Here is a 13,008-nt window from a genome sequence, read left to right as displayed (position 1 = left end):
CTCCTACTTGTCATTTCTGTTTGATAAGGACGCATCCACGGATCGCCGCATGTTTCTTAAAATGCGGGGCCTTGGTTGGAGTGGAGAGGGGCAAAAGGATAAACATGCCATGCAGTCCCACGTGAAGTGGGGCACCTGGTCACCTTGGATTCATATCACTGGTAGAAAAATAACTCTTCACATGAAGATTTCCTTCATTTTCAAATCCCCCTCTCGACAAAAGCAATGTTATCACTTTATTATGGAAAGGTTATAAAAGAAACTAGGCAACCCTGCTTTTGTCACTAGTATATACATCCTGTTATTGTAAACAACACATTATAGAAAACACCACAGGGCGGCAGTATTGCCTTACTGGTTAAATAGTGTGGAGCGTACACTAGATTTCATTAAACTTTTATGGAGTATCCTGCGGGCTTATCGTTGACGATGGTATTTAAACCCTTGTTTTCTTTTCCCAGCACATCTTATGGCACAAAGTCTTTAGGTCTGATCATCATCCTCACTCTCTTAAAAGACTGTCTCTCATTGGTGGGGTAGTACTCTGATAATATGTTGTGCCATGTCCCCCAGAAAATCCCATTCCGCACACCTTTGTACCTCCCGTCGTAATATCTCCCGTTAAGGTTTGCGCTCATGCAGGCGTCAAACCACCAGCCGGAGCTGTAGTAGGCCCCGCAGTTCCCGGAGGGGTAGCGGTCGTGGTCCCTGTCCGGCGTGGTGAACGCCCTGTTGCTGTGATCGTACTTTTTGCTGAAGCGGAGAGCATTACCTGCGGTGCCCGAGTAACTGCCTACTGTCAGTCTGTAGCGCAGGCGTTCGCTGGCCACCTTGAACTGCTCGTACTGCGCATACCCCGTCAACCCGTCAAAATCCTCCAGCTCCACCCGCAGCACCATCTCCCTGTCGCGGGTCAGCAGGTGAATGATGTTGTTGCCCAGCCAAAACTCCCCTCTGTCAAGGTCCCCGAAGCCGGATTGGTATTCTGCCCAGGTGCGGTTGAAGTTCACGCTGCCGTCCTGGCGGCGCTGCAGGACGGTCCACCCTCCACCCTCCTGCTCCATCTCGCAGTACACCGAGAAGCTACTAGTGCGGAGGTCAGGGGTCACCAGGTAAAGCCCGCTTTTTGTTTTTCCCCTGAGCAGGTGATCTGAGCAGTCTCTCGGTAGCATGGTAACTGTAACACAATGGAAGAAATGACACATTTCTTAAAAAGAAGGTAAGCCCTGATTTATTTAAGCCCTGTTTTTCTCTCATATTCTCTCTCTCATATTCCAGGTGATATTATCATCTCGCAGCTGGGATTTATTCGTGAAATGAGCTGGCTGAGGTCAGGAGTGCATCAGGTCAGTGGCTTTTCCACCATAAAAAGAGTTACTGTGTGTGAGGGCCTTCAAAGTGGACCTCCACGGTAGATGAAAAGATATCGTTTAATACAGAAATGGTGTTGGAGGCATACACGTGAAGGAAGTTTAATAATTTCACCTTTAAAATAATTGCTTGTCTAGTCCAACTTTCCTATATTTTCCTTCTGACTTTTAAAAAGAAGGTGAAATGAGGCAATAACAGGCAGTTAGAGAAAGAAAAGCGTGCATTTAAAATCCTATTAACCTTCTGTTTTTACTCTATGATGTCATGGATGCTGGTAAATGTTATTTTAATTAATTGCTGGGGGAAAAAATAGCCACTTGTTGAGTTCACTCTCTGTAAACAGCTCTCCACAAAAGGATGGTTTAAAGCTGTTGGTCTTTGCATAGTTGTGGTTTTATCTTTAGTCATGACATTCATTAGGAGCGACACATTTCACACACATGCAGATTCCTCCTTTGACAAATAATAGCCAGTGATGTATGATACAAATCTGCCCACATAATTATATTATGAGGATCATTAGAGTTTACTATGAGATTGTATTGCTTAATTCCTTTCAGCTTAAGTCATTATTAGTGGTCTTATTTATGTCTTTTTGAGTAGTAATAAAGCAATAAGCATTCAGATACTAATGTGGCACAATTCATTGCACATTTCTCGGCCTTGAGGCCTTGAATGTATGCGTGCTTCGCATTTCAAGCCCAGTATAATCTGCATTGATCACTAACATGTCTTGCAGCTGACTGGCAGAAACGGTTTACATTTCACAAGCACACAGAGACAAAACAGGATCAGTGTGATAGAATAAAACAGAATCTCTTGCCTTTAGGTGGTTTGTCTGTTGGCAGTTTGCCGTCCGTGTTGTCAGGCCTGATGCCTCCCTGGTTCTCTTCTGAGTGGTCTTTGTGGTGTATGTTTGGTGGTCTGCCATTAGGACTCAGGCTGTTATTGAAGAAAGCAGCCACCTGGTTGATTTTCACTCGTAACTCACGTGCACTGGGAGTGGAAGCCTCGGCAGCGAGCTCAGGGTGCTTGGGGCCAGGGGTGGTCGCAGTTGTTGACCTGAAGTCAGGGCTGGGTGGAGAGATAGTGTGAGATATGGGAGAAGGAGATGTAGAGAATGCAGGAGCTATTTCTTCCATCTTGTGATGTTTCTCAGTTTGTGTGTCTGAGCCAGAATTTGTCTTTGACTTTGAGGATCCTGGAGTGGTGCTAGGGATAACACTTGTGAGGATCCCACTGATGATTTTGTTTGGTTTTGTTGTCATTGGGATTGATGCTGGTTGACTGGCTGTTTGTGGCCTCAGATCAGACACAATCCTGTTGTTTGGGCTCATACTGGAATCTTCAGGCTGACTTTGAAGGTGAGGGAAGGCTCCATTTTCCAGACTGTTGGAGGTCTTTGGACCTGGAGTGACAGTTTTCCTTAGACTGGGATTGAACTCTCTGTCCCCTGGGGAATGAGTCACTTCAACAGTATGCTTTATGGGGCCAGATGTAGAAGGCGTGTTGATTTGAGAGGTTTGGGTGTGATCTGAAGTAGTCCAGCTGATGTTAGGTGGATCTGTTTTGGTCTTTGGACTTAGCTTTGGTTGCACTGCTGGTTTTGGCCTTTGAACTGGTGGTGCTCCTGGCCTAACTGTAGGCATGCTTCGTGGTTGGTAAATGAAGGGAAGCCTTGGTTTTGACGTTCTATTGGACTCTGCCCGAGGTGCAGGCTTGGCATTCAGATTAGGCGTTTCTCCAAGCTTAGGTGTTTTAAAGTTGTGACTGGTTTCTGGTGGTTTGGGGCCAGTTTTGGGCCTTACATTCGGTTTTGGCTTGAAGCTTGTCCCAGGTTTTGTATGTCTTGGTTGGTTGGGCACTTGATCAGGTTTGGGTTTTGTAGGGATGTTCTGTCTGGTTTTAGGCTTTTGGTTGGGGGGTGTTTTCATGGTCTCAGGCATGGTTTTCTTTCCTGGTGTTGGATCTTGATTAGAATTAGACATGTGTGATGGATTTTCATCAGATGTCTCATTTTGTTTAGGTTTTTCTGTGTAGCTAGCTGTTGGACTTTCTTTTGATTCAGGCTCTTGGACAGGTTTGGGTTTTGTAAGGATGTTCTGTCTGGTTTTAGGCTTTTCCTTAGGGGGTGTTTTCAGTAGATCAGGTGTAGTCTTCTTTCGCGGTGTTGAATCCTGATTAGAATTAGACACATGTGAGGGATTTTCATCAGATGTCTCATTTTGTTTAGCTTTTTCTGTGTAGCTAGCTGTTGGACTTTCTTTTGATTCAGGATCTTGGACAGGTTTGGGTTTTGTAGGGATGTATCTGTTGGGATTTTAGGCTTTTGGTTGGGGGGTGTTTTCTGGTAGATCTGATAGTCTTCTTTCCTAGATTGGATCTTGATTAGAATTAGACATTGATGGATTTTCATCAGATGTCTCATTTTGTTTAGCTTTTTCTGTAGTAGCTAGCTGTTGGACTTTCTTTTGATTCAGGCTCTTGGACAGGTTTGGGTTTTGTAGGAGATTCTGTCTGGTTTTAGGCTTTTCTATTAGGGGAGTGTTTTCAGTAGATCAGGCATGGTCTTCTTTCCAGGTGTTGAATCTTGATTAGAATTAGACACTTGTGATGGGATTTTCATCAGATGTCTCATTTTGTTTAGCTTTTTCTGCATAGCTAGCTGTTGGACTTACTTTTGATTCAGGCTCTTGGACAGGTTTTTGTTTTGTAGGGATGATCTGGGTGATTTTAGGCTTTTGGTTGGGGGGTGTTTTTGGTAGATCTGGTATAGTCTTCTTTCCAGATATGGGATCTTGATTAGAATAGGACACTTGCATTGGATTTTCATCAGATGTCTCATTTTGTTTAGCTTTTTCTGTGTAGCTAGCTGTTGGACTTACTTTTGATTCAGGTCTTGGACAGGTTTGGGTTTTGTAAGGATGTTCTGTCTGGTTTTAGGCTTTTCCTTAGGGGGTGTTTTCAGTAGATCAGGTGTAGTCTTCTTTCGCGGTGTTGAATCCTGATTAGAATTAGACACATGCGAGGGATTTTCATCAGATGTCTCATTTTGTTTAGCTTTTTCTGTGTAGCTAGCTGTTGGACTTTCTTTTGATTCAGGCTCTTGGACAGGTTTTTGTTTTGTAGGGATGATCTGGTGATTTTAGGCTTTTGGTTGGGGGGTGTTTTAGTAGATCAGGTGTAGTCTTCTTTCGCGGTGTTGAATCTTGATTAGAATAGACACTTGCATTGGATTTTCATCAGATGTCTCATTTTGTTTAGCTTTTTCTGTGTAGCTAGCTGTTGGACTTACTTTTGATTCAGGCTCTTGGACAGGTTTGGTGTTTTGTAGGGATGATCTGTCGGATTTTAGACTTTTCTTAGGGGGGTGTTTTCGTTAGATCAGGCGTGGTCTTCTTTCGCGGTGTTGAATCTTGATTAAATAAGACACTTGCGTTGGATTTTCATCAGATGTCTCATTTTGTTTAGGTTTTTCTGCATGTAGCTAGCTGTTGGACATTACTTTTGATTCAGGCTCTTGGACAGGTTTGGGTTTTGTAGGGATGTCCTGTCTGGTTTTAGGCTTTTGGTTGGGGGGTGTTTTTGGTAGATCTGGTGTAGTCTTCTTTCCAGATATGGGATCTTGATTAGAATAGGAACTTGCATTGGATTTTCATCAGATGTCTCATTTTGTTTAGCTTTTTCTGTGTAGCTAGCTGTTGGACTTTCTTTTGATTCACGATCTTGGACAGGTTTGGGTTTTGTAAGGATGTTCTGTCTGGTTTTAGGCTTTTCATTAGGGGGTGTTTTCATTAGATCAGGCATGGTCTTCTTTCGCGGTGTTGAATCTTGATTAGAATTAGACACTTGTGAGGGATTTTCATCAGATGTCTCATTTTGTTTAGCTTTTTCTGCATAGCTAGCTGTTGGACTTTCTTTTGATTCAGGCTCTTGGACAGGTTTGGGTTTTGTAAGGATGTTCTGTCTGGTTTTAGGCTTTTCCTTATGGGGTGTTTTCAGTAGATTAGGTGTGGTCTTCTTTCGCGGTGTTGAATCCTGATTAGAATTAGACACATGCGAGGGATTTTCATCAGATGTCTCATTTTGTTTAGGTTTTTCTGTGTAGCTATCTGTTGGACTTTCTTTTGATTCAGGCTCTTGGACAGGTTTTTGTTTTGTAGGGATGATCTGCGTGATTTTAGACTTTTGGTTGGGGGGTGTTTTCGTTAGATCAGGTGTGGTCTTCTTTCGCGGTGTTGAATCTTGATTAAAATAAGACACTTGCGTTGGATTTTCATCAGATGTCCCACTGTAGCCAGGTTTTTGGTCAGTTGTTGTTTTTTCTCCACCTTTTGACCATTTTTCTATTTTTTGATTTTGGTCCGGCTTCTCAGTTTTTGGATTATGGACTATTTCCTTCTCGGATTTCGGTTCAATCTCCGTTTGATTAGTAGCAGTAACTTGATCAGGATATTCATCAGATCCGGCCGTGTTTGCATTCTGAGGTCTGTGATGTGGTGGAGGTGTCCAAATAGGAGTCACAGTCTTTTCATTAGGTTTTGACTTTTGAGTAGGTAACTTGTTTTGATCAGATGTATAATTTTGGCCATATTTAGGTATAGAATCGTTATTCAAATTTTGATCAGTGGGTAAAATATGAGGGGGAATTCTTTGCTTAGGTTTTGAAGTTTCGACTCCTTTTGGGTCTTTGCCAGGTTGAGGTTTAGGTCTTTGGTCGATTCTGGGTTTGTGGTGAAAAGGATGCTTCTTTTGGTTGTATTTTGGTCTTTTGCCAGGCTTTGGTCCTTGGCCTGGCAGAGGTTTTGCTCCAGTCTTAGTATTTGAGCTGATGTTCTTTTTAGCTGTCCAGCGGCTGTCATCTATAGCTCCTACAGTTGAATCCTGATGATGAGCTGTGGTGACTGTAGTTGTCGTAGTTGAACTAATGTGACTGTGGAGGCCTGACCTGGATGTAGTAGTTTGATTGGTTATGTGTTGTCCACTCCCTGTGCTCATTGTAGTTTCTGTGTGAGTATTTGCATCAGCTTTTGGAGGCTTAGAAATCCCAGCTGCTACAAGGCCTGTGTTTTGGGTTGTTATCTCGTGACTGACATCTGTGATATAATGCAAGGTGGAGCTGGGCATTGGGGGAGATGGAATAGATGACGTAGCTTCATTCGAGTCCACAGAGTCTACCCCTAGAGCTATGTTAATTGTAGAGTGAGGAGTTGGGCTGATTGAAACAAAGTCTGTCCTTTTAGTTGCTTCGCTGGATGGTAATTCTCTATCGTCTCCCTCTCCACTCTCTGTCTCTTCGTCTTCTGTTTTGATCTCCTTTCCCGTCTCTCTGCCCTCGCCCCCCTCTTTTATAGTCTTTTCTTTTTCAGTGTGCCTGATGCTTTCGGTCTGTTTTCGTTCCTCATTATTTTGCTCTACTTTTACTCTCTTTTCCATTTCCTTTTTCTTCTCCTCCCTGCTCTGCTCTTGCTCCTGATTTGTATTCTCATCATGGTTCTCTGACATCTTTATCCTATCACTGGCTGCAGTTTGGGTCTCTGTTTCCTCTGTTTTATCTTGCCACACGTGATGACCACTTTCTTCAGTTTTATTTACATTAGTGAAAGTCTTTCTTTCTTTTCCATGCTCCAGATTATTCTCTTGATATCCCTTTGAATTCTCTTCTCCGGCGGTGTCTTTATTTCTGTCTCTCTCCCCCTGCCTATTGTTTTTGTCAGCAACCTTTTCTCCTACTGTTCCCTCATTTACACCACCAGTTGTTACCTTTGTTGGAACCACTTTGTCCTTTCCTTTTCCTCTGTCTGATTGAGTTGTTCCATCAGTTTCCAGCACTTCTGTCAGAGTTTCTCCTTCCTCATTTTCTTTTATGAGTCCTCCATTGCTCTCTCTTTCTGTCTCCCATTTCTTTCTTTCTTTCTCTTCCAGAGTGCCTGTTTTTTCCGAGTCTCCATCTCCTTCCATAACACTGACTGTGCTGCACTCTTGTTTAAAACCATTCTCTTGAAGTCTCTCATTCACCCAGTTTCTGTCATCCTCACGTCTATCCGTCTCCTCACTCAGCGTCTCACGCTCATTCTCTCTGTGCCTTCCACACTCTCTCTCAGTTTGGCTTACTGTACAGTCTGCGCAGATCTCCCGCAGTTCATCCACACTGTCCTTCAGCTTCTGCAGGTCCTCCACGATCTTCTCCAGCTCTTTGAGCTGCTGTGGCAGGTGAATCCTCAGCGGTGGCAAAGTGAGTAAGTAAGGGCACGTGTTCTCATGCTGCACCTGTCTGCACTGCCCCCCAGGCGTCAGTGTTACAGTGCAGGGACCAAATCCTTTATCCACAAGGAGTATTCCTTCATCAGAGTCTGCTGTGATCCAAGAAAGACTTGAGAAGGCCAGCAGGGTCCCACATACGCACAGGGCTGTTAACCTCATTGCAGCCTGAGAGCAAAGAGTGAAGGGAGAGGAGGGAGAGAGTGTAAAAACACCCACCTCAGTTTGTGAGAAGCGCAGCGAGAGCAAGAGAAGGAGGAAAGGTGGGAGGGAGAAGAGGAGGGAGTGGGAAATGATGGAGCTGTGCAGTGAAAAGTGAATCTGTGAGATATCTGAGAAAAATGAAGGAAGGAAGAAAGAAAGAGGGGAAAATAAAACAGAAAAGTGAGAGTAGGTACGTTTTTAAGATAGTGAATGATATGGATGAAGCGTGAGGAAATCCGAAGATATTTCTGCTTCATAATATAAGCAGAATTAACTGCAGCAGTTAGTAACCACTTGGGAAACATTATAAAATACGGAAACTTTAGAAAGCACATGTCTTAACAATTTATTGGATTACAATTGATTCTAATTCCACTCACATCAGTTAATGAAGAACATTTGCAACACATTCTCCCTCTATGCTGTAATGATAAATGTATCACGGACTTGAATATGCATGTGTGTCGCAGTTGCTTTGGCAAGAGCGTCCCGAGCTTCCTGACAATGCGTACACAAACATGTGAATGGCACATGTAACATTTGAAGCAAAAAAGCTGCTGCTGGACTGAAGCCAAGAGGCTGTTATTCAGATTTGAATGGGCATACTTCATTTTACTGTAAACTGTGAGGCTTAGTTCAGCTCATGATTAATGGTGGGCAGGAATGTCTGATTTATCTAAGAAGACCATTTGATTAAAACACAGTTCCAGAAGAGATAAATATCTCGTGTACTATTGACTTTATTCGGACAGTTCTAATCCCCAACAAGTGTCAGGGATTGTGAGGCAATCTCTGGGTGGAGAGGTTGATCTGACTATGTACAGACTGTTCATCTGTATTTGGGGTCTTGGCTAATTCGTTTTGTCTACATATAGTCAGAAAACAGGAAAGAGAGAAAACCGAGTCACATGAGCTAAATGAGGCATCTGCTTCACAGGGAGTTTGGATAATGAGGCTTTACTTTCTCGGACCACGGGTGTAAATGTCAGTCCCACAACAGGATATGAGATATGAGTGATAGCATGCAATGCCAGTGTTTGATGTTTCAGAAATGTGTCTGTTTTTAATGCTTGTTAGACCACTAAAATGATCTTACTTATCGACCGAGACACGATCTCTGCGCACTTTTTTGTCTGTGTCTATTTGACCAGCTGAGAGATTTCTCAGCTGTCCTTTAATAATGACAAAGGAAACCATTTGTTTAGTGAGAGCACCGTGGGAAGCCTCAGGTTAGAAATGAAAAACGATTGAAGTAGAAGGCTGGATGCGGCACATCGCCGGTCTGCGAGGTCACGAACGCATCTGGAGAAACTGCATCGTCTAAGAGCGTAACAGCTTTAAATCCTGCGGTTGGTCTCAGAGAGGAGTATTTTAAAATGTTTTGGCTATTGTAATCGGTGTAACCCTTCTCTGTCTAACTTTAAATTTCAAGTTGGATGGTTCTCCTCCTCCTCCTTCTCCTGCTGTGCTAATGCAGCTATGAGCTCATTTGACGTTTGACAACTGTTGGCAGGATAAAAGCCAGGAATAAGTGTCCTTTCACCTTTCACAGGCACTTCAGTACTTCAACACTTACACTGGGAAATGGTGTGAGATAAATGTTTACGCTCTCTTAGCATTAGGCTGTATTGATTTATTATCACAGGGCTGCATCTTTTACAGAGCGGCCAACCCTAAATCTCAGACATTTACTGCTTAACCACAACAAAGTAGCCTGACGCACGGGCCGCACGATGAAATGAGAACGATTGGAGTTTTTAGAGCAGTCGATCGACATGTAAAGGCTAGATTCATTTGAATGAATTCATTTTGTTTCTTTGACAGCTCCAGGTCCCAGTCAGCAGCTCCATTGTTCCCGATAATAACCTCACTCCTGCTTTATCCATTTATGGACTGCAGCTTTTTTCTCTTCATGGTGCCCTTTTGGGATACAGTGTTTTGAATTCCCTCGGTGAGTTGGCTGGGCCCACTCTCTGTCCCTGATCATGTAAACACTGTGCTTTTTTTTTTTTTTTCCATAGGGACTAGAACAAACATCTGACCATCAATCCGGGCTCTGCTGCCTGAGCGTCCTGGCAGACCACTTCATCTCCATCCACTTCGGGCAAAGGAGCCAGTGCCGTCGTTTGCGTCTGTTATGTGCATAAGTGTCTCATTTCCAGCTGCACTGGAGTGAGCCCAACAACTGTCGTAGTGCAGCGCCAGCCTCCTGTAACACCACACTCAGTCTGCCTGCCTGAAGGTATAACCCTACCTGCGTTATTCCACCGTCTCTCGGCTCGCATGCCAAGAATAAATAAATATTCAGCTCTGTGATGCAGTACCTGGCCTAATCATGTGAATGGGCCCAAATGTAAAGTCTCCTTCATCCCTCTCTGTTATAAAAATGCGCCTATAGTCATATTCACATGATTTGCCTGGATCTTTAATTCTGCAGTAACGGATGCAATCCTTTGCCATGTGTGAGAATGTTTTTCATTGAACACTGATAGTGACTCTTAAAAGTGAGACAATCAAATGTCCCTCACATCTGGGCTGAATTTCCTGCAGCTAGCCAACACCAGATAACATCAGGTCAATTAGTTTCTAATCCAAAATCCTGGAATTCGTTAAGAAATTGTTTAAAACTTATATTTAATAATCCTCGTCCTGATAAAGGATATAGAAAACGGGCTTAACATGGGAACAGCTTATCTGCTGTTGTCACTGCCTGCCCACCAGGAGCGGACATTTCTGAGACCCTGGCATGCACATCGAATAAAGAGGTATTTTTCCATTGCAGGAGAGGTGCTTTTTCTTTTAAAAACGTGTGAAGCGTGTGTTGTAGTAAAGGTTCTACAGAGACGTAGCCGTTCGGTTTTCCATCATAACCTGATGTTCATACTGAATAGATTTGTGCTGCATACTGTAAATGTCCCAGCTGTGCTTAATAGAAACCATGCATCATACACAGACAATAGCCTAGAGATAAACTCACATAAAGGTGTGCCTGAACGCACCGCAGAAACCCCTTATTTACTAAACCTTCTTCTTCTCAGCACCACTTCCACAGTCATATTTTTAGAGACTGCTAAACATTATGACATTAGTCAGGTGTTGCCATATAATACTTCACTGCACGTGAAAAGGCAAAGTATGGCTGCCTGACAATGTTAAAACAATAAAACTGTTTATTATTCCAGCGTGCCACGAGTAAGAGTGCAGAAAACCAAACTGTGAGAGCTGGTCTTTATTTTCAGAATTTGAGCTACTCCAAGTTTAATGTTTAAAACGATAATAAAGTCACTGAAGATGCCAAATGTGGGGAAATAAAAAGTTGAGCTATTTCCCTCCCAGTTGGAGTAGAATACTACAAAATGATACCTCAAATCTGTCCTCGAGCATAGCAGTCAGGTAGCTGGACTTTCTGCCTCTGCTGAAGATGCTGCAAAGCGTTATCGTCTTTCCACTGACTTGTGTGATAGGAACCAGAAATAAGCTCTATGTACTTCAAACTGTCTTCTCTTCTCTGTGAAAACTGTTTAAAGAGTCAGTGTGCAATCTAATGAGCTATGTCAGCCAAAAGAAATAAACAAATCTCATTTTTGAGTAAGCGCTCGTGAACACTGTGTACACTACCTTTCCGATCTCTCTGCACAGATTAAGACTTCTTCTTTCAAGGCAGTGGATGTAGACTGAAATGTTTCAGTGACATAATAGAGAGATATCTTTCATCTAATATTAGTATGTGACGAAAGACAGCATTTTAATTTTAATTGCCCAACATTGACATTAAATGAATAATAGTTTTTAGATATTGCATTTAATTAAACTAGTGACTAACTTGTTGTTGTGCAATAGTGATGAAAACACGTGCAGCTGACCACTCCCAACATGAGTAAGGTTTGATGGCACAGTGGTGAGGGTCAGTGAGCAGGGTGATTTCCACAGGAAAACAAACACTTGTAAAAAGCCCTTCAATGCATTTCCACTACTTCACTGCCACCTGCTGGCACAAGCTAGAAGTGTCTCATAAATTAAAAAAACAACATTTCATCATACTCAAAATTTCACATTATCGTCTCCAAATGTCGACATAAAAGGTTTTTGTCCTTTATTACCATTTGACCCGAATGAGAATTTTAAATATAGAGTGTATATAGAGTGTGGTTAATCAAGAACATTTTAGTTTTGTTTTTGTTTTTTTTATCGATTTAGGAATTATGTATGACTCATATTTTAAATTAACAGTAAAAGGAAAAAAATCCTGCGGCCCTGACGACCCTGATTAGGATAAGCGGAAGTGAATGGATGGATGACTGTAGTAATCAAGTGTACCACTAGGGGGTGCTAATAGCTTAATTTAAGAAACGCTGCATTGAAGAATGATAATAAAACTTAAAAAAAAAAGGTGTTCAACTCTTTGGAGAAACTGCAATTTAAAAAAAAAAAAAAGACAGAACATACGTGAATCCTTCACAGATTTTTTTTTTTTACAACCCCATAGATAAATGCATTTATGGGGATTTTGAATTTTCTGTCATTACAAAAAACATTTTAAAACCACAAGAACATAACAGATGTTTTTGGTAGAGATAAAAACTGCAAAATTATGATTCTGATTAAAAACATTTTTGTTGTTGAATGAACAAAATGGACTCACGAAACTATAAAATTCATACTTATTTCTGTATATCTGTCTGGACAGGAAAGTCTAACTATGACTGTGTGCAAATTCATGTTAAAACTAATCTGACATGACCTATAATTACTAAAACTAATTTAAACTAGTAATTTATGGTGACATAGTTGCAGTAATTTATTGAAACGTGAATAAAAATGGAAATGCAGTATAGCAACTTATCCATAATTTATTTTAGCCCTGCCACTTCTTCTTTGGTCCTCCACTTGTCCAGTTTCCTCATATTTTTTAAGGACACACTGCAAAAGATGCTAAGTTTAATTTCATTGGTGCAAAAACTATTTTATGCCTGTAAAGCTTTGTTATCTTTGACATTTTTTGTAGATTCAACTAAAGGAAAGTGAACAAATTCCCTTTTATTGCAGCGAACTGCTAGTAAAAAAATTGGCTATATATACAATTTAAAAATAGCTTCTGTTATATGTATACACAATAAAAGTTCATATTGTGTGGCTAAAATGGAGGCCCAGTGATGGTGCCTTTTATCCTTG

At 41.8% G+C, this 13,008-nt stretch overlaps 2 protein-coding genes and 1 long non-coding RNA gene across 3 annotated transcripts; 1 reads left to right on the top strand and 2 right to left on the bottom strand.

The window, feature by feature from the left end:
* Positions 1 to 467: 467 nt before the first annotated feature.
* On the bottom strand, positions 468 to 3,672 carry LOC102298138 (fibrinogen alpha chain). The gene is made up of 2 exons (XM_005934171.3): positions 2,195 to 3,672; positions 468 to 1,177 (listed from the first exon to the last, which is right to left on the bottom strand). Exons 1-2 carry the CDS (start codon positions 3,357 to 3,359, stop codon positions 468 to 470), a joined length of 1,875 nt encoding a protein of 624 aa, XP_005934233.3. The 5' UTR covers positions 3,360 to 3,672.
* LOC106633450 lies at positions 1,020 to 11,781 on the top strand. The gene is made up of 3 exons (XR_001336749.2): positions 1,020 to 1,112; positions 1,279 to 1,346; positions 9,858 to 11,781. It is a non-coding gene; the product is annotated as an uncharacterized LOC106633450 (long non-coding RNA).
* LOC121811902 (muscle M-line assembly protein unc-89-like) lies at positions 4,828 to 7,998 on the bottom strand. Its single transcript, XM_042225688.1, has one exon. The coding sequence runs from the start codon at positions 7,792 to 7,794 to the stop codon at positions 4,873 to 4,875; it is 2,922 nt and encodes a 973-aa protein (XP_042081622.1). The 5' UTR covers positions 7,795 to 7,998; the 3' UTR covers positions 4,828 to 4,872.
* Positions 11,782 to 13,008: the final 1,227 nt, after the last annotated feature.

The sequence above is a fragment of the Haplochromis burtoni genome, unplaced genomic scaffold (assembly GCF_018398535.1).
Source record: "Haplochromis burtoni strain Fernald_Lab_line unplaced genomic scaffold, NCSU_Asbu1 Contig_179, whole genome shotgun sequence".
NCBI classification, from domain to species: Eukaryota; Metazoa; Chordata; class Actinopteri; order Cichliformes; family Cichlidae; genus Haplochromis; species Haplochromis burtoni.
The sequence above is the reverse complement of the archived record's forward strand: the minus strand, read 5'-3'. Positions and strand labels throughout refer to the sequence as shown.